The sequence below is a fragment of the Mya arenaria genome, chromosome 17, assembly GCF_026914265.1.
Source record: "Mya arenaria isolate MELC-2E11 chromosome 17, ASM2691426v1".
Taxonomy (NCBI): domain Eukaryota; kingdom Metazoa; phylum Mollusca; class Bivalvia; order Myida; family Myidae; genus Mya; species Mya arenaria.
Window position 1 is genome coordinate 10,273,788 of NC_069138.1, and position 21,833 is coordinate 10,295,620.

A 21,833-nucleotide genomic window follows, 5' to 3' on the forward strand; every position below is an offset into this window, starting at 1 on the left:
TTCCTTCTTTTAGAAGAGTATTCAATAAAAACCAATGCCGTACTAATTTGTTGACAGGTGGGTTCAGAAACTGTTTATAAAGTTTTATTTAACTTGTGCATGCTAAATTGTGAATTGCCTGTGCTGTTATGTTGTATATTTAACATTTTACAACTTCGGAAGCTCAGGCATGGTACAAGGGGCATTTTATTTTTGAAAATAGAATATGCAATATATTTTCGCGACCATGTTTTTGTTTTGTGAATCTATTGCTAGTTGTTATGAAATAACGAATGCTGTTAATAAGTTCATTGAATTGAAGTTCCTCGAAATATAGAAAATATATCAGGTGATGAATAGATCTTCGACCAAAGGTCATCAAAATATAACGGTATTTATTACAGTGAAGTTTATCCTTGGAGTTGGATTGGAACGGTGATTGTGAAGAAATAAAATTCTGCCACTGTGCAACATGCAAGAAGGTAATCAATACTGTATTTCCAGACAATTTAAAGAGATGGAAAATCAAATTGCTACATAGTTTAGTATTAAAAAAATGATTTAGTATTAAAAAAATTATTGATTTATTTAGTTCTAGTTTGTTTGTTTTTCTATTTTTAAAAACAAACTGTTAAGAAATGCACCAGCCAATTATTACCACGGCCCCTCCAGGTCCTGGGAATAGCGGGGACTTTGACCTTCGGTCCAGCCAAGTCAGGGTAAAACCCCCGCCCTGCGGGATGAACTGATGGTAAAATCCCAGCCAAATCGACGTTCAAAGTTGGTACAAGTAGCTCCGTTGCCTGGCACTTAGCATTAAAGGGTAGTGCTCGGAAAAGTGGTGTACTCAGTACTGGTTTAACCCAGGAAAGTTGTACCCTGTGAATAGGTGCATTACACCGAGCAGGTTAAAGAACCAAGGGATCTCTTCCAAAAGAGCTAGGGTATTGCATCCGGACTTCCTTGTATCCCACCACTGTCTCTTCCGCGTGCTTTCCCTTCAGATATTTTGTTGTTAAAATATATATTTTTTTACAAATGTTAATAGGGAGCAAAGAAACCTTACCTAGCCTGGCAACTGAGGCAGTGTTGGTGAAAAGTCAGGCAATGCCAGAGGGGACACCAACTGTCAGAGGTACAGGTGTTAAAATTTGTCATCTTTGAATCTTAAAATGGACTTGAAATTGGTTGACCACAAACTATTAGTGTATTGTAACCAAGGTATATGTGTCTGTATTCAGGGTATGAGTTCAGCGAGGGAGTGGACTATCATAAGCTATTAGTGTAATGTAACCAAGTTATGTGTGTTCGGTATTCTGGGTTTGACTTCAGCGAAGGAGTGGACTATCATAAGCTATTAGTGTAATGTAACCAAGTTATGCGTGTTCTGTATTCAGGGTATGACTTAGCGAGGGAGTGGACTGTCACAAGCTATTAGTGTAATGTAACCCAGGTATATGTGTTCTGTATTCAGGGTATGACTTCAGCGAGGGAGTGGACTATCACAAGCTATTAGTGTAATGTAACCAAGGTATATGTGTTCTGTATTCAGGGTATGACTTCAGCGAGGGAGTGGACTATCACAAGCTATTAGTGTAATGTAACCTAGGTATATGTGTTCTGTATTCAGGGTATGACTTCGGCGAGGGAGTGGACTATCACAGGCTATTGCAGTCCTATGCCACCTCGGGATTTCAGGCACAGAACTTTGGCCGCGCTGTTGAGGAAATCAATAGAATGGTCAGTATTATTGTTATAGCATCCAAACTTTAGCGTTGGGAATCGGTTCCAGTTTGACTATCGATAATTGGTTCCACTCAAGTAACAGATTATCGATAGTTCAATACTTTAATTGTAGTTTTATCCTTGTAAATAACTCATAACCCTTAACTATTCTTATGGGCTATTTAAAAAAAAATGGCTAGTTTGAGTATTTCCTAAATAAAATACAAAATAAATATACAAAGTATCATCATTTCTTCTTCCCCATATCTTGTATTTCTGTGTCATCTAAAAGTCTGGGAAGTTTGACTGAATTAGCTTTAGCGGAAAAAAAGTTATGCATAAAAAACAGGTCAAAATTGTCAGGAGTGTAACAAAAAAACGTGACACTTTACAAAAAGCACTCAATTCAAAGCATTACTGTAAACAACATTGGCGAATGACAATGTTATAACTTTATTAACCAGAAAAACACATATGTTGACCTCAAGGTAATATAAAAAATTAAGCAATATTCCATTATTTATGCATGAAATATTACTGATACTGATAATGTGTGTTAGGAATTTTTCCACATTTTTTTTTCTTTAAAAAAATCTTTTTAAAGTATAGCTTGGATGAATTATCATATAACTTACAATCTTTTTATTTAAAGTTTAGGTTAATATATCATTATTTCATGCGTACAATATTTTGTGTGTGTTATTACTCTTTTTGATGTTTAGCTTTCTAGAAAGAAGCTGGCCTAAAAATGTCAGGAGTGTAACATTTGGTATAAAATGAAACACAGTGTTGGGGAACAGTTAACAAATGTACTAATTAGGGTGTTTCCTGGAAGGCTATGTCATGGAGTGATCATGAAAAATTATCATGAGTGAAAATAGTGGTTGGTTACTGAGCATGTAGATTATACGTGCCCGTCAGGAGTGTAACATTTTTTCGCGAATTTTTGGAACATTATTATATCATCATTTTCAGAAGTATAACAGTATATTTGTACAAATGTTAAGATTACAAATGAGAAGTGAAGGATACATTTTCAATCTGATGTAAATAAGGTAAGTTTTAACCAATTTATGCGTATAAATGTTATAAAAAAATGTTTGAATTTAAAACAACTTAATTAATATGCAACAAAAAGAAAAATCATACAGTGACAGACAATCAACAAATGGTATTTTTTGGCTACAATGAGGCAAACTGATGACCCTGTTCTATAATTTAATTCATTTAAAACTATGTGACTTTAATTTCCAGCATGACTATTGACATGTCCTTCAATGTTACACTCCTGACCAAATATTGGTTATGAGTGTGAATACTATTTTTTACAGATGAAATATCATAGGAAATAGGGACAAATTAATTGTAAGCCTTCCAGGTTTCAAAGGGGCACAAAGAAACAAGAAAAGTTTAAATACAAGGAAGAAAGTCATTAAAAGTAAATCAGAGTAAAGAATTAGGAAATACAGAGAAACTCTTAAAAATGACAATGTTCAAAATTAGTTTTAAAAAATGAAAAAGAAATAAGAAAACACAGGAAACACGAGAAGCAAGCAACAATCAGAAAAATAGCTGTGTTATGAAGAATCTTCTAGAAAAGCCCAGAGCTTGGGCCAAAACAATAAAGCTTTTATTGAATAAGGCAACTGCTCACAGACGATAAAAGTGGTTGACAAAGATGACCATGAAGTGGTGGAGGAAACCCTTGTAGTAAGCAAAGTAAGCTGTCCAAAAGTATGAGAACAAAAATGTCAAAAGTAAGTTGGCATCTGCAAACAAGAAAAATAGTTAGGCCAGAAGAAAGTCATGTCTAAATAGATACATGAAGATGAAAGATACTCAATTGAAAGTACACTGTCAAAACCAAAAGCATATAAAGCAGTTTGGGAAGATAAGCTGTACAGTTTTTTTCTTGAAAGCAATTCCAGAATCATGCCCAACAAAAGAGACACCTTGCATATAAATGGAAGTCATGTACCAGTACCTAAATGCCAATTACTAAGTTCAAAACTGAAGTCTAGAACAGCAGATAAATGAATCGATAAGGGCAGCCCAGGCAAATTCACTGACCATAGAGAGCTGTCTGACATATCAGTATGATAATGTCCTTTTGACACTATACCTGGGACTGTGAGAATTGGGGTGCAGACTAATATTCATAATCTGTATGAGCCATTTCATTCAATTTGTACCGGATCATTTTGTGGCTGATAATTTGACAGTTAATGCAGAAAGAAGTCTCTACAGTGACACAGAGGTGACATCACTTTATTGATATTGTGGCCACAACTTAGTAACTTGAGGGCACAACTTAGTTACTTCGTTGTGGCCATGACTTATTAAATCGTGGCCACAACATAGAAATTAATAGTTGTTACGTAGTTGTGGTCACAAGTAACTAAATTGTTGCCACGGTTTAATAAGTTGCGGCCTCATATAAGGTACTTAAGGTTGTGGCCTCAAGTTACAAAGTTGGTGACACAATTTACTAAGTTGTGGCCACAATATATATCAAGTGTCACGTTAGTGCCACTGTATTAGTGTAAGTCTCTTTACGTAGCAAATGTAAAATAAATATTCAACACTAGATGTGCAATAAATTTATATTATTACCGGGTATATTATTCATCATATATGATAGGACAGATATTTTATATACATGTTGTAAAATATGACTTTCTAATGAACATGTCTTAAAAGTGGATGATCGCTCAGATATTTAGATCAGATTTATGCAGTGAGCTACCTTCAATGGGATGTACACCTGCTCAAATGCAGATGATATATCATGGCCATCCCAGGAATGATATACTAAGAAAACCATCACTGCCAACACTTGTGTCTCAGTTTGGGGTTAAAATTGAACTATGATACATAGTAACTTGAACTTGAGATATTTTGTCAGGAGTGTAACAATTCGGAACAGTTGTATTTAGTTACTTAACACTGAATACCATTAGTTAAATGAGATAAAAGTGTTACTGTTGTAGCACTTAACTGTTATTTCAATTGAGTTTTGCAATTTTTTACAAGTTGAGCAAGAATTAAGTAACAGTAACACTTTTGTATGGTTTTGAAAAACCTTTCTCAGATTATGTAAAATCCCAATTTGTCATTTGCTAAATTTGTTTTATAATGTTTCACTGGCTATCAATTACTTTGTAATTGCATTTCCTTTGATTTATACTGAGAAATACTAAGTGAAATCTATTTAATGGTTGTAATCTACATATGTCAGGAGTGTAACAATTTCTTAAAATATTGTTCCTGTTTTTATTTTTCTTCTGTGAAGTGAAATCATAATGCCTCCTATGATGTTTTTGTGAATGTTACTTGTTATTGTTTAAATTCTATGAACATGTTTTTTTTTTTAAATTTAATTGCACAATTTGAATAGAAAATAAAAAAATACCTTTGAATATCACATTTCATTGGTAAAAAAAGTACAAAAAATCAAATTTTTCAGGAAATTGGAGCGACTGAGTAAATTCAACATTCTATTAATGTATGCTGCCATTAGAGCTACTAAAATAATAATTGGGAGACATGTTAACTCAGGTTATTTCAAGAAAAAATGACATTGAAGGTGTTCATGTATTGTGTGTTCTTATTCCATGTTTAGTTAGATAAAAGTTTGATAAAAATGTTAATATGAGTTGTTTTCTCCATTTAAAACCTATTTTGTACACTACAAAGATTGTTCATCAAAACTAGGCATACAGCCTTGTATTTTATTATGATTTAAATTTAGACCATTTTTCAACTTTTCTAACCATTTTTTTTGAAATAGCCCTTATGCTATGTGTATGCTTGAAGTTAGTAAGTGTTGTTGTTGCTTTCGGCCATATTGTTTTCAATAACAACCGATCACTTTCGAATGATTTCTTTGAAATTAAACTCGGTATCCTTCATTAAAACCATTGTTTTTGACATTTATTCATCCTTTTTTGGTATATTAAAACAAGTGTATTAATTGTGGTAATTCTTATTTGGGAGTAATTTATGAGTGCATCTTTAAGGTAATTTGTTAAAACAAAAACAAGGAGAAAGCATCTAAATTTTAGTGGTTTCTTATTTGCCCAAGAATTAAAGCTGCACTCTAACAGATTTACCGTTTTGACAACTTTTTTTATTTTTTGTCTTCGAATGAGAAATGAGAAAAAACCAGTGATATAAGACTACTACCAATAGATCAGATAGCAGATTTTCATATTTCCGTTCGTAAATTAATGTTTTATGGCTAAAGAGTAAAGACGGTTTAAGAAAAATGCATAAAACATCAATTTTTAACTTAAATATAAAAATCTGCGATCTGATTTTTTGTTAGCAGTCTTATATCACTAGTTTGCATATATTAATGCAAAAATTTGCTCATTCTATGACAAAACATGAAAAAGTTTTTAAAACGGTAAATCTGTTAGAGTGCAGCTTTAAAGGTAGATAAATAGCGTACATGAATCAAAACCTTGCATCATGTCATTTTGTTTCGGTTTAGATTGACTGTAAGATGCAACCAGTTGCCGATGAAAATGTAAAAGAGTGGGCGGGACACCCAACAGGACGGGTCGGGAGCAACTGTACCATCTTCCTAAGTTACACGTCCAACTTGATCTCAGCCGGAGTGCGGGAGACAATACGATACCTCGTACAAAACAACATGGTCAGTTTCTTAAAGAAAAAAAATGCTAAAAAATCAGATTAAATAGAATAAACTGTATTGTGATTTCGAAATTTGTATATATGGTTAATACGGTTTTTAACTGTCACAAAGATATTTAGCAGTGAAGGCGTCAGCTGTTTCAATAAAGAGCTAAGGGCTATTCCAGTAAAACATATAACCCACGGGGTTTGCTTCTGAAGGGGGGGTGGTATATTTTTAAAGTGCCTTTCCCCCAGGGGTTATATGTTTTAATGGAGTAGCCCTTAGCAGATTTAAGTCATAAATTGAAATCATCTTAGGAATCATATCGTCATTATTTTTCTGCATGTCTGTGTAATTGCCCCTTAGTCAGAACTATGAATAAAAAAAGTTTGAGTAATTTCATTGAAATCAACTGGGTCATTTGTGCTGTTTGTACATATCTTTTATTTAAAGACTAGATGATACAATTGCAAGAAAAAAAGAAAATTGTTAAAAACTTACAAAAAATTGGTATCGTTGTGTACAAGGCATTGCATCTTACTTACTAATGTACCACATCGCTTACGACACATATCTTTCGGAGTCTTGCATATTTTTCCAATTTGAAATTAACTGGGTTTGTCTACCACGCAAATACCAGTTAATTTAAAAATAGTGTTGGTATATGTGACTGTACTAATCATGTGACTTTCATGTGCTGAATATACACACTATAAACTGTGAAAATGTTATGCGCTTATTTAAAATGAGTAAACTCAGCTGAGACAGCAACAAAACATTCTTTTAATCATGTAATGTTATGTATTATCAGCCTCATTCTACCTTGTATTGACAATTCTAGGTTGTTTTAAGGAAACACTATATATGCCAATTTTGGGACCATCTAGTGTCTAGTCCCTTTAAGATTACTGATGTTATGACTAAGATCCTTAAATAAAATGGGCACACTGAATCGTTGAAAACCATTGAAGAATAATGTAAGAATTCAATATAACCTTTCGGGTGTCCAAATAAAAGAAACATGAAATGATTTTTTTTTGAAAATAATTGTGTCTCCAAATATTTAGTGTACAAACTAAGTTGTTCTCTTTTTTGGGGGTGGGGGTGGGGGGGGACCAGGATGATGCACGCCTGGACCAAATGGGATTTCAAACTTTTAGAGACCCTGAATAATGTGACGTAAAATAAAATCTTCCCTGCAGGTAGACTGCCTTGTGACGACAGCGGGCGGTATTGAAGAAGACTTCATCAAATGTATGGCCCCCACATATGTAGGGGACTTTGCACTGAAAGGAAGTACCCTCAGGTAGCTACATGTACCTTATATTTCTTTTAAAGTATGAGGTTTTCTTTTTATCCCCCGCCTATGAAATTGGGAGGGGATATTGAAATGGCGTTGTCCGTCCGTCCGTCTTTCCTTCCGTCTGTCCTTCCTTCCGTCCATCCGTCCGTCACCTGCGTTTTCTCAGTAACTAGCCGGTAGAATTTCATGAAACTTAAAATAAATATGAACCACTATACTGGAATGATGCCCGTCCAAAAAAAAAGTGATTGGTCAATTGTCCTTGGAGTTATTGCCCTTGATTTTTTGAAAAATGCACATTCACAGCCATTTCTCAGTCACTAGCTGGCAGAATTTCATGAAACTTAAAATAAATATGAATTACTATACTGGGATGATGCCTGTTCATTTTTTTTTTTGGATTGGTCAATTGTACTTGGAGTTATTGCCCTTGATCTTTTGAAAAACTCTCAATTACAGCCATTTCTCAGTAACTAGTTGGTAGAAATTCTTGAAACTTGAAATAAATATGAACCAACATACTGCGATGATGCCTGTTTATTTATATTTTGGATTGTGTAATTTCTATATGAGTTATTTGCCCTTGATTTATTTAAAGATCCATGTTTGCAGCCTTTTCTATGCAACTAGCTGGTAGAATTTCATGACACTTGGAATAAATAAGAACCAACATACTGTGATGATGCCTGTCTATTTTTCTTTTGGATTGGTCAATTTTCCTTAGAGTTATTGCCCTTGATTTATTAAAAAATCATTGTTTGCAGCTGTTTCTCAGTAACTAGCTGCTAGAATTTAATGAAACTTGAATGTTATATGAACCAACATCCTGCAGTGAACTTCTTCGGTGAATTTCTACGGCTACATTTTTATCTCAACTATTGAGTACTATTTTGCAATGATTGATGTTTCCGAGTAAGCAGTTTTGGAAAAGACAGTTTTATTTAATCATCCCTCTGATTTATTTCGTTAAATTTTTTTATCATAAAGTAGTCCCGGTCGATATTTTATAATTTGGCTCGGAAAGGGATAAACCAATGTGCTTATCTTATTCTTTCTGAGATTTTTTTTAACCTTCAAGCACAAACAAGCCATCGTTGGCGGGGGATATCTTTTCACTGAAAATGCTTGTTTGAAGTCCATTTTGTACATGTGCTGTAGATTATTAAAATTTTAACTTAGGACTTTTCCATTTAAACATATAGCCCCCAGGGGGAAAGATCTTTTAAATTATGTCACCCCCCATACAGAAGCAAATTAACCCTTTTGGGGTCCAAATTAACGATAAAAGACACCCAACCATATACTATTAAAATAATTGCCTACCCCCTGGGGGTTATATTTTTTACTGGAATAGCCCGTAGACTTTTTGATGATCAAGCCTACTTATTAAATCCAGAATTTAGGCAGGCCCGAAAAAACATCTTACCAGTGCTGAGATTGCTAATTTTGACCCTAGGGATCTTTTCTTTTTAGCTTATTTCAAGAGGTTTAAAAATTGTGAAACAACCAGTATACCATTTTGTTCAAATATTGACAAAAATCAGTCAATTAATTTAATCAGTTTTGAATTTTTCGGCTTGCCCAATTTATGAAATCTTGCGAATAGTAAATGCCCATGAAATTCAAACAGTCTATAGTATAATTATATTTAAGGAATGAATTGCGGGTTTGATGTCATAATCGGGGTATGAACGCAATTGGGCTTGTCAAAGTGTGTGGAGGCCGAAGGACTCCACACTGAGTTTGACCAGCCAAATTGCGTTCATATCCCCCATAATGACATTAACCCCGCAATTCATTACTTATATTTACACCAATAGTGCATTATTTCATTCAAGAATTGTTAACAAAATACTTCATTTCATTTAAGAAAACCTTTCTACAGTAATCCTTTCTTACCCATTCTGTAAATAGAACAAACCGACTGTAAACGGAAACGTTTTATCAAATCACGTCCCAATAAGGCAGGAAAAGATCAACCACTTGAAATCACTTTTAAACATAAAATTGACACACCTTTGCCAACAATATGTTTAAAATATAATAAATTAACACTTTCTAAAATGTTGATTTATATTTTACGGCACCTGCTGACACAATACAAAGAATAACAAGTTCAATAGTTTTCATGTATATTGTTATGCGATGAATTGCAATCCGAACATATCCAAAGATGTTGCTTTCATGGATTGATAAAGGCAATTGCCGCAATGCAGTTTATTAAAGAAATGGAAGTTGAGGTGTAAATATTGTATTAACTAAAACAGTGTGCATTTTAATAACAAACTTGATTGCACAGGTGGTGGAATGTTTCTGGGAGAAGGGAGCCAATTGTATTGGGAACCAGCTGTATACATGTTATAACTTACTTGATTGCACTGGTGGTTAAATGTTCCAGGGAGAAGGGAATCAATCGTATCGGGAACCTGCTGGTGCCAAATGACAATTACTGCAAGTTTGAGGACTGGCTTATTCCAATCCTTGACACCATGCTCCAGGAACAAAATGATAAGGTACAGAATTATGTAAATTAGAAGGTGAAGGGAATGAGTAATTGAGTAGGAGGGAACAGTATAGGGAACTTATGAAGGTGAAGGGAAGGAGTAATCAAGTAGAAGGGAAGAGTAAAGGGAACTTATGAAGGTGAAGGAAAGGAGTAATTGAGTAGGAGGGAACATTATTGGGAACTTCAGAAGGTGAAGGGAACAAAAATTGAGTATGAGGGAACAGAAAAGGGAACTTATGAAGGTGAAGGGAATGAGTAATTGAGTAGGAGGGAACAGTATAGGGAACTTATAAAGGTGAAGGGAAGGAGTAATCAAGTAGAAGGGAAGAGTAAAGGGAACTTAAGAAGGTGAAGGGAAGGAAAAATTGAATATGAGGTAACAGTATAGGGAACTTAGGTGAAGGAAAGGAGAAATTGAGTAGGAGGAAACATTACAGGGAACTGTAAAATCTTTGTAAGAAGTTGAATGGAAGGAATAAACAAATATAAAGAAACAGTTCATGAAACTTTAAAATCTTTGTTAGAAGGTGAAAGGAGGGGGTATGACTGTGTGAGGGAGTGGGAATCAACCATCCTGACTCTGTGTGTTACTGAACTCTCTGGTCAACTATTTGGGGGATGGGGAGTCAACCATCCTGACTGTGTGTATTACTGGCCCCTATGATCGACTGTATGGGTGATGGGGAGTCAACCATCCTGACTGTGTGTATTACTGGCCCCTATGATCGACTGTATGGGTGATGGGTATTCAACCATCCTGACTCTGTGTATTACTGGACCCTATGATCGACTCTATGGGGGAGGGGTAGTCAACCATCCTGACTCTGTGTATTACTGGACCCTATGATCGACTCTATGGGGAGGGAGCGTCAACCATCTTGACTCTGTGTATTACTGGACCCTATGATCGACTATATGGATGAGGGAGAGTTATAGATCCTCCTTGTTTTACTGGACCCATAGAATTAACATTCCTTTATTCTGTTCCTTTTTTACCCCTACCCAACCCATCCATAGTACACTGTATGTTTAACCCTGTATTGTCATTAGCAGGGTTCGCTTTGGACACAATCACATCACATATAAAAGACAAGGTACGCTGTGGACACAGTCACATATAAAAAACTTGGGGCAAGAAATCAACCATCCGCTTTGGATACTAATGAGCTCATAAAACCAACATTACCATGTTCTGTCCCCTGTTTTTCAAACCCTCCTTCAAATAGTTTGTATATAACAAATGTATTGTTGTGTAAAGGGAACTCTCTGGACGCCATCACGTATGATTGACCGTCTTGGACGTGAAATCAACCATCCGGACTCTGTGTACTACTGGGCCCACAAAAACAACATTCCCGTCTTCTGTCCGGCTCTCACTGATGGTTCCCTGGGGGATATGCTGTACTTCCACTCCTACAAGAATCCTGGTCTTGTACTTGATCTCATACAAGGTAACATGCTTAAACATGTTTTCCAATGGCTTGTTATATTTTATCAGTGAGATATACTTTATATCTCTTTACAGCGAAAGAGTGAAATAACATTTTGAAAGCACTTTTTCTGTCTAAAGCAATTTCTGCCTGCGTGCAAGCTGGGGCGAAATATTTATGATGACATTATCTTTTCCCACATAAAAATAAATCACAATATTGTAGGGTTTTACATAAAAGTAACATGACACGAAATTGACTTGTTATTATGCCAATTTTTCCCAACTTCCTACGTTCTTTTCCCAAAATAACTGGAAAAGATCTGTAGCCATTGGAATAAAACTGTAAATTTCTTTGATTTGGTTAAAGTTAGCTAAAAAAAATTATTGATTGGTCAATATTTATCCAATAAGTTCTGTTGACCAATCAAATTGCTTTAATGTGCAGAGTAGCCAATAATCATGTGGATAACTTATCCATTTTTAGCTCGACTATTCGAAGAATAGGTGGGCTATACTACTCGCCCCAGCGTCGGCGTCCGGTTAAAAATTTAGGGCAAGTTGGGATTTTCACTTATAAGTCCAATACCCTACATTCAATTGACTTAATACTTCACACAGTTGTTCAGGGCCATCACATGATGAGGTTAGATAACTTCATATTATTCTTTACACAGATTATGGCCCATGATTGACTATTGAACTTAGGTTAAAGTTTTATGGCAAGTTGGGATATTTATTAAGAACTTCTATACCCTTCATTCAATTGACTTAATACTTCACACAATTGATCAGGACCATCATCCAATTAGGTTACATAACTCCATATCCTTAATACAAGTTATGGCCCCTGATTGACTTAGGTTAAAGTTTTAGGCAAGTAAAAGTTAAGGGCAAGTTGGGATTTTAATAAAAAACTTCTATACGTTCATTAAATGCACTTAATAAAATTCAAAATTATTTACGACCATCTTACAACCAGAAACATAACTCCGTTTTAAGCCTAAATACAAATTATGGCTCTTGATTTATCGAATACTTTTGGTTAGGTTTGACATAAAGAGACCAAACTTGGTATTATTACATCGTTATTGTATTCTAAGTCAAAGCGGCGTAGTCGAGCGCGCTGTCTTACGACGGCTCTTGTTATACAAATGGCTACACAGCAATTTCTTCATAAGATCTGTGATATTGTTAACTTGCTTTAATATGTAACTTACTGTTAAACTCAACCTTGTTAAAGTTAACAACATTGTTAACGGCATTGCTGTTAATTTTAAAGGTGAAACATTTTATGATATGCTTGTATATATTTGTATAAATTAATTACAGCTGAAACAGTATATATTGTTAACCTGCTTTGCTATGTATCTTGCTGTTAAACTCAACTTTGTTAAAGTTAACAACATTTTTTAACGGCATTGCTGTTAACTTTTAAAGGTGAAATATTAAATTAATTAAAAAAAATTATGATATGCTGGTATATTTGTATAAAATCAAGAACAGCTGAAACAGTTTTTTCAAGTTTTGTTAAGTTGAAATTACAGCAGATCACAAGTGAATCCATTTAACTTTCATCGCAGTAGAGATTTTACAACAAGACATCAACAATGTTGTTAACTTTAATAGCATTGAACAACGATAAACTTGAAACCCAGAACAAAAAATGGGAGGTACTTAAACATACAATATAACTTAATAATAAAAGACACAATTGGCCATACAAAGAAATCGTAGACTTAAGAAATATAAAAACATGAAAAGAATATACAGTCAAACCCCGTTCGCTCGAACTCCCAGGGACTGGTGAAAATACCTTGAGGCTCGGGAAATTTGAGCCAAGCATGATTGTTTACCTTTAGTTTAAAGTAATTGGTCCTTGGCCAAAGCCATCAGGGTTCGACTGTATAAGGTAATTCAGGGGACATCGATCGTATAAACATCATACGATCGGGTGTGTATGCATCTGTATGGGTGCTCGTGTGTGTATGAGCGTGTGTGTGTGCATGTGTATGTGCGTTTGTGAGAATTATTGTTGCATATATTTGTTTAATAGGCTGAGAGTTTAAAACTGTGTGCCCGTATATCTATATGAAAAATAAATGAGAAAAAAAAACTTTAACAAAGTTTTGAACAATCAGCCCATGGTTTTTGTTTCAGATATTCGAGCGATCAACTCCATAGCTGTCCAGGCTGTGCATTCTGGGATGATCATAGTAGGGGGAGGCGTCATCAAGCACCATACATGCAATGCAAATCTTATGGTACTAGCCTGCTGTGTTAATAAGCGATAATGCACCAGTCGATTGTAACCACGCCCCAAGATATTAAAATGAAACTTAGTAAAAGTGTTGCTTGAGAAAGTCCACACATGTACAGCAATTCCATTAACTCTGGGTTTACTTAAGGAATGAATTGCGGGATTGATGTCATTATCGGGGTATGAACGCTGATGTAATATTTAACTTTGGAAAATGACTTAAGTTAGCCATTGACTTAAGATGATGTATAAATACTGGCCTTGTTCTGATTTTATCAGGTATAAAAATAAGGTTTTGTTTCACAAGGAAGGTGACTATGGTTTGGATCATATCGGATTATATTATTAAAAATTATTATTATTAAGCTTAAAGCTTCACTCTCACAGATTTACCATTTTTACATTTTTTTTTATTTTTTGTCTTGAATAGAGCAAATTTTTGCATAAATATTTGCAAACCAATGATATAAGATTGCTGACAAAAAATCAGATCGTAGATTTTCATATTTACGTTCGAAAATGAAGGCTTTATGGCCTAAACCGTTACTAACGGTTTAAGAAAAATGCATAAAACATCAATTTTTGAACTTAAATACAAAAATCTGCGATCTAATTTTTTGTCAGCAGTCTTATTTAACTGGCTTCCATGGATTTTCGCAAAAATTGGCTCGTTCCAAGACAAAACATAAAAAGTTGTCAAAACGTTCAATCTTTGAGAGTGCAGCTTTAAATAAGTAAAGACTTACACTTTATATGTTTTCTTCCAAACAGAGGAATGGAGCGGACTTTGCGGTGTATCTGAACACGGCTTCAGAGTTTGACGGCAGTGACTCGGGCGCGAGCCCAGATGAAGCCGTCTCCTGGGGGAAAATCAAACCCAATGCAAAGCCTGTAAAGGTACAGATCGAGGCTTTAATTCACATCATTTTGATTTATTTCGAATTTATTCCTTTATTCCACAGTGTACCAGATTTCATTAGGGTAATACACAGGAGAAAGAACAGGTGGGAACAATTTGATAAAAGCTCTGGGGTTTTCAACTGAATTATTAGAAGGCAGAAGGATTCACATGTTGGTCTCAAGAGGGCAGAGGGGTGCTACAAAAAAGGGGTACAGCACCCTCCTTTAACTCTAAATTCTAAAAACTTTGTTTTGTTCACAAGGAAAAAAACGAAACATTTTATATGTCCATAAATACAATCTTTGATTGGGAGAATAAATTCATATAATCTACAGTAAAAATTCGTATTTATTTTTTGTTTTGTCAATGAAAATAAAAAAAATTATGATCACCATTCAGGTACACCAAAGTAATGACGTTTTGCATTACCTCTGTGTTGAATGAGAATGATGATCACAAGTAAAATAAATTGTGATCTTACAGTGAAATTCAACAAATATTCTGTTCCTTTATGCTAAAAGTCATGAAAAATGTCAATTTTAAGTGAAATGAAATGATTAGCATAAGAAACATAACGGCATGACATCATTTTGATGACATCACTTTAAACTTATTCAATTCGCCACAATGAACGGTATGTTGCTTTTGTTATCAAAATGGAATCCAAAATCTTTAAAAGGAGTGAAAATATGAAATTGATATATTTACTGCAGTGAAAATAACAGAAGTGAAAAGGACATGATATTTCACCAATTAGGAGTGAAGAAATTGCTATCGTACACTGCAACAAACAATACTTACCTATAACTTGGACCAATAATAACTCCCAGTCCCTCTCTATATATTTATATATATATCATTTTAACAAACTTGTTGTTTTTTTCAGATCTGTGCGGAGGCTACGCTAATTCTCCCTCTTCTTGTGGCGGAAACCTTCGCCCGACGACAAAAAGAGTTCACATCTCCTACACCGCGTGCTGAGACGAAGGACACAGGCTGATACTGGGACAAACTCTGAATTGTTTGAAGTTGGCAAGGCCTGAATATCTTTGATTGTTCGTGAATTGAACAGGTGGTGTGTAAAAAAGCACACAAAATAAAGGCAATTTAAAGTTATTTACAAAATTAATTTTCTCCTATGGAGAGACTGATTGATTTTTATTTCACTCATGATGCAATCTCTCATTTCTGATTGGCTGTGATAATTTTGTTGTTGTTGTTTTTTAAAAATCCATTGGATTTTTGTTACTGAAGAATTTGTGCATGTGATTACAAAATGGTATACTTTGTGACAGCGGTAAAAGATCAGCAAATAGGATGCAGACATGAATTTATCATTTGCATATGATATAGCACCTGATTACTGTTTTACACATTAATACACGGATTTTTTTTAACACACTTGTACATTTCTTATTCTATGTAATGGCAGAACACAAAATTAAAAAATGACAACACACATACATATGTACAGGCATGCCGAATCCCAAGCCAGCACGAACGCTGCAGAAGAAGATTTCCTTGGATACCGGTTGCTAATTTGAATTGAACTGTTGTGTCATCTTCAAGTTTAATATTTTCGTACCATCCATTTTTTGCTGTTTATTGCCGATATTGAGATTTCTCAGGCAAACACATCATTTTCTTAGCTCGTCAATTTCATTTACAGACTTTGTTGTAGAAGCCTTCAGACGAGAAGTGAATGGTAATGCACTCAACTATATCATAGTGTTCGTATATACGAGAGGTAGTCCTACAGTTCTCTGACTGTAGCAATAAAACAAAAATGGCTTGATGTTTGAATGATTTTTAGCTTGACTATTCGAAGAATAAGGAGAGCTATTTTACTCACCCTGGCGTCGGCAGTGGGTTCGGCATTGGCGTCACACCTTGGTTAAGGTTTTGCATGTAAGCACCTTTAAGTCATTATCTCAATAATTATCTCAATAAATACATCAGTTATTGCATCGAAACTTTGGATATGTATTCCCAACTATCTTACATACTTAATTAATGAAATCAGATAACAATTATATGAATATAATGCAAATAATAGGCCTTTATTATTCGACTTAGAAATTCTGGTTAAAGTTTTGCATGCAAGCACACATAGGTTAATATCTCAGCAACTACTTGAGGTATTGCATTGAGACTTTATACAATGGTACCCAACCATCCAACCTACTTAATTAACCAAGTTTGATAACTCTACTTTGCATTTAATGCCAATAATAGGCCTTTATTATTTGACTTAGAAATTCTGGTTAAGGTTTTGCGTGCAAGCACACATAGGTAAATATCTCAGCAACTACTTGAGGTATTGCATTGAGACTTGATACAATGGTACTTTACCATCCAACCTACTCAATTAACCAAGTTAGATAACTCTAGTTTGCATTTAATGCCAATACTAGGCCTTTATTATTTGACTTAGAAATTCTGGTTAAGGTTTTGCTTCTAAGCACACATAGGTTAATATCTCAGCAACTACTTGAGGTATTGCATTGAGACTTGATACAATGGTACTCAACCATCCAACCTACTTAATTAACCAAGTAAGATAACTCTAGTTTGCATTTAATGCAAATAATAGGCCTTTATTATTTGACTTAGAAATTCTGGTTAAGGTTTTGCGTGCAAGCACACATAGGTTAATATCTCAGCAACTGCTTGAGGTATTGCATTGAGACTTGATACAATGGTACCCAACCATCCAACCTACTTAATTTACCAAGTTAGATAACTCTAGTTTGCATTTAATGCAAATAATTGCCCTTTATTTGCCTCAGAAATTCTGGTTAAGGTTTTGCATGTAAGCACACATAGGATAATATCTCAGCAACTACTGGATGAATTGCATTGAGACTTTATAAAATGGTACTCAACCATCCAACCTAATTGAATAATCAAGTTAGATAACTGTGTTTTGCAAATAATGGCCCTTTATTATTACACTTAAAAATTCTGGTAAAATTTTTGCATGTTACCACATTAATGTTAATATCTCCGCACATCATGTATTGCATTGAAATCTAATCTAACAGTGATCCATGCATGTTTCGCCAAAACTTTTCAATCCTTACACTGAAAAGCGGCGGAATAGTCGAGCGCGCTGTCTCTGTGACAGCTCTTGTTTTCTTTTAAGTTCCCAGGTGGCTTTCATGTAATTTTATGAGAATTTTTCGCCTCATTTCAAGTGGGAATATATTTCTTTCGTTGTGGACTGACCCTTATGCGCAGCAAGTTTTTCATATAAATATTTATTACACCTTTTTCTGCCAAATCTTTTATAAGCCTTGGCATTAATGTACATACGGTACGTGTTTAGGTATCACAGGAGATAAGGTTTTGTCTGGTTCGATATGATATTTCCCGCCAAACTTCCCTAAACCTGTGAATATACAGTTGAACACCGCTATTCCGGACACCTTTTATCCGAAATTATCACTATTTCGACATTATTTTTCGGTCCAGAAGTTTTCCCTTCTTTGTTTAACAAACTTTTAATCTTTAATCCGAAATCGCTATTCCGAACAAATCGTTATTTCGAAGTAAAAAATACGGTCCCGATTTGATATTTAAAACCTATTTATCAGTCCTTATTTCGAAGTCGATCATCTCATCTCATCTCAATGATGTCTATAGTCTATAATTACTGATTCGCTCGTCCGCGGTGAGTTATCGTTTATTGAATCAATTTTCCGAATAAGATTGTTCTTGCATGCATTTTTCCCAGGACAGATCATGTTTGGACCACGTAAAAATCAAATAATTGCACTTCACCATTGTTTAAATGGCACTTTTAATAAAGTCCAGATAGTTTATAGAAGAGACTCTGCGGAAGAAGGTTTCCTTCGATACCGGTTGCAAATTTAATTGAACTGTTGTGTCATCTTCAAGTTTAATATTTTCGTACCATCCATTTTTTGCTGTTTATTGCCGATATTGAGATTTCTCAGGCAAACACATCATTTTCTTGGCTCGTCAATTTCATTTACAGACTTTGTTGTAGAAGCCTTCAGACGAGAAGTGATTAAGCCACCTGCACGTTTTGCATTTAAATCCATATGCTGGGCACGCATTAGCCTTGTGCTTCCGTCCGCATTTTTTGCAGTCAACTGTTTTTATTATCTTTGTAGGAAATGACGGCTTATACTCTTTTGAAAGCTGAGGGTGATTAGGTCTCTGTTGTGTGTTCTTAAATTTGTTGGTTTGAGCCGGTCTTGCTCTGATGACATCTACCTTTTGCTCCTTTTTATTTCCTGTATTTGCTGCTTACTGCATTATGCAGCCCGACACAATTCTATGACTCCAAATCTGGATTTTCACCTTTACGTAATAATCAGCCGACTATCACTGATCCAAAATATCAACCTGTCTCTGATCATTAAGTCTTTCTGGTCGCCGAACTCACAAATTTTTGCCTTTGTTTTCAAATCCGTCACGAACTCGTCTATTGTTCTTGCATTTTGCTGAATTGTCCAAATATTATGTCTTTTAATTAAGGTATTTTTTCTTGACTCACTATACGCTTTCATTTAGACAACATATCTTCTTAATTTTCGTTTCTCTTTCTTCTAAATAATAATAAAAAGATTTCAATTCCTCATCTCCTAGGCGAGTTAGAGGAACTGCGACTTTGACTTTGTGTGGCTTTTTAGTCTTTTCGGAAGCCGACATAAACAAATTGAATTGTTGCTTCAATCTTTTGAAGTTTGGCTTTCCTCTGAAGTTAACCGGTGGCGGTGCTTTTGAATCCATACTGATAGTGATTTTTGATTTTTTAGCAAGCTCACTTTTAATCCACAAAGATACAAGTAGCAAATTCCATATAATTAATAATTCTTAGAATCACTTTTCTTCTGACACCATGTTACTATTTATAACACAAGGAGGCGATGCATTCTTTAATACAAAACTGTTTCATGATATTCTCAGAACAAGGTTCAAGGAACAAGAGGTCAAAAGGCATGTACCGTAGAGGTCATGTATAGTTCATCATTATTTATGCGAAAAGCTACAGAAACATGCCCAGCAGCAAAAAGTTTAAACATAAACATGACACACTTCACCAACAATGACCAATCCTAAAGAACCTTACTGTGCAAAAGGAGATTTCTTGAATCAGCTGCTGTACATAATGGGCTTCAAACGTGTCTCTTCAAATGACAAGGCCAATATTCGCACCAGAATCCAGTGGGGAAATGTATTCAGCTACTTGTGCTGAAAGCGGACAGCTGTCTGCTATATCTGGAGTAGAAATTTCTGACAGGTCACACGGGATGTCACATTCAATGATACCAAGATTTGTTTTTGCTGTAGGTATCGCCTTGTTTTAAACATTTTTGTGAACTGTATAGTGTCTGAGCGTTAACATATCAAACGTTATCTTCATGACAACAACCAGCGTCGGTCCTGGCGAACACTATGTTTTAAATGACGGTGCTAGCATTGTTCGGTTAATTAAAATTTCAGTCTTGAATCGGATGCTCTAGAAGCCAAAGTGGCCAATGTAAATTGAGACTCAATGAGCCAGTCTGTTTGTTGCCCAAATGGGGCATTGTACGGTCAGATTATTTAATCAATTACCTCTCTATTCCCTGTTTTGAAACTTGGTATTATAACGTAAGTAACAGTTTATTCTCATATTTTTCACTTTTGAACACTTTGTCATTACCATTTTTTTAAGTACTGTTATATGTTACTGTTTTTAAGTACTGTTTTACCATTGATGTATATTGTATGTATAATATTTGTTTTATCAAATTATATTGTTAAGAAACGCATTGTTTAATACATGGGGTTTTGCATTTCTAGCACTTACATTTTCACCACCCACGCATGAGAATAGAGTGTATTTGCGTTCATCCCCAGATATCTCAAGCATAGCAAATATATTTGATGTCCCTAGAGTTCTACGTTTTGTACTGCGTATTCTGGGATCGACTTTTCTAGCACACCGGATAGGCATTTCCGTTGAATTTAGCCGTGCTGGAAAACTCCATCTGGCATCCCCCCATGCCAGATGAGTCACGCGCTGTCACGTAATAATTTCTATTTCTTTTTTATACACTCTATGTAAACATAATTATGAGATTTCAATAGATGAGTTCCATTAACATTAACATTACAAAAATATACCTAAAAAAACAACAAAATAATCCTTAAAAGACGTGATATCGAAGGAACTTATTGACGTATGCAGTGAATACAAATTACTGTGCGTCATGACGTCAGTAAACATCATCGCACGCGCTTTTTGGTGAAATGTACAAAAACGCGCTTTCTTATGTATTTTCTTCACCAAAAATGTAATTAAAGGTATGCTAGAAAAAATATCTATCATGTGTGTCCGTTCCGGATAGAAAAATCCGACCCTCGGGCACGCTGCGTAGCCGGTAATTTGGCAAGCCTCGTTACCTGGCAACGCAGGTGCCCTCGGGTCGGATTCTTCTATCCGGAACGGGAACACATGACAGATATTATTATTCTGGTTGACCAGTGGAGAACACGTTGATTAGGATAGTCTTCGATCATACATGGCAAATGAAATTGTTTTCACATAGCGTGGGACGTTACTTTGATACAGTATTCTAGCACACCGGATAGGCATTTCCGGTGAATTCAGTCGTGCTGGAAAACTCCATCTGGCATCCCCCCATGCCAGATGAGTCACGCGCTGTGACGTAATAATTTCAATTTCTTTTATAATACACGTTATGTAATCATAATTATGAAATTTAAATAGATGAGTTCCATTAACATTAACTTTACAAAAATTAACTTTAAAAAAAAATAAAAAATAATAACCCTTAAAAGACGTAATGTCGAAGGAACTTATTGACGTATGCAGTGAATACAAATTACTGCGCGTCATGACGTCAGTAAACATCATCGCACGCGCTTTTTGGTGATATGTACAAAAATGCGCCTTTTTATATATTTTCTTCACAAAATATGTTATTTAAAGTATGCTAGAAAAATATCTATCATGTGTGTCCGTTTCGGATAGAAAAATCCGACCCTCGGGCACGCTGCGTTGCCGGTAACTCAGCAAGCCTCGTTACCTGGCAACGCAGGTGCCCTCG

At 35.1% G+C, this 21,833-nt stretch overlaps 1 protein-coding gene across 1 annotated transcript; it reads left to right on the forward strand.

Moving 5' to 3' along the window:
* Positions 1–7: 7 nt before the first annotated feature.
* Positions 8–20,904, forward strand: LOC128223831 (deoxyhypusine synthase-like). The gene is made up of 11 exons (XM_052933250.1): positions 8–57; positions 384–461; positions 1,028–1,114; positions 1,610–1,719; positions 6,200–6,364; positions 7,549–7,652; positions 10,048–10,162; positions 11,414–11,606; positions 13,745–13,848; positions 14,616–14,741; positions 15,632–20,904. The coding sequence occupies exons 2-11, from the start codon at positions 452–454 to the stop codon at positions 15,743–15,745; spliced, it is 1,128 nt and encodes a 375-aa protein (XP_052789210.1). The 5' UTR covers positions 8–57; positions 384–451; the 3' UTR covers positions 15,746–20,904.
* The last annotated feature ends 929 nt before the right edge of the window (positions 20,905–21,833 follow it).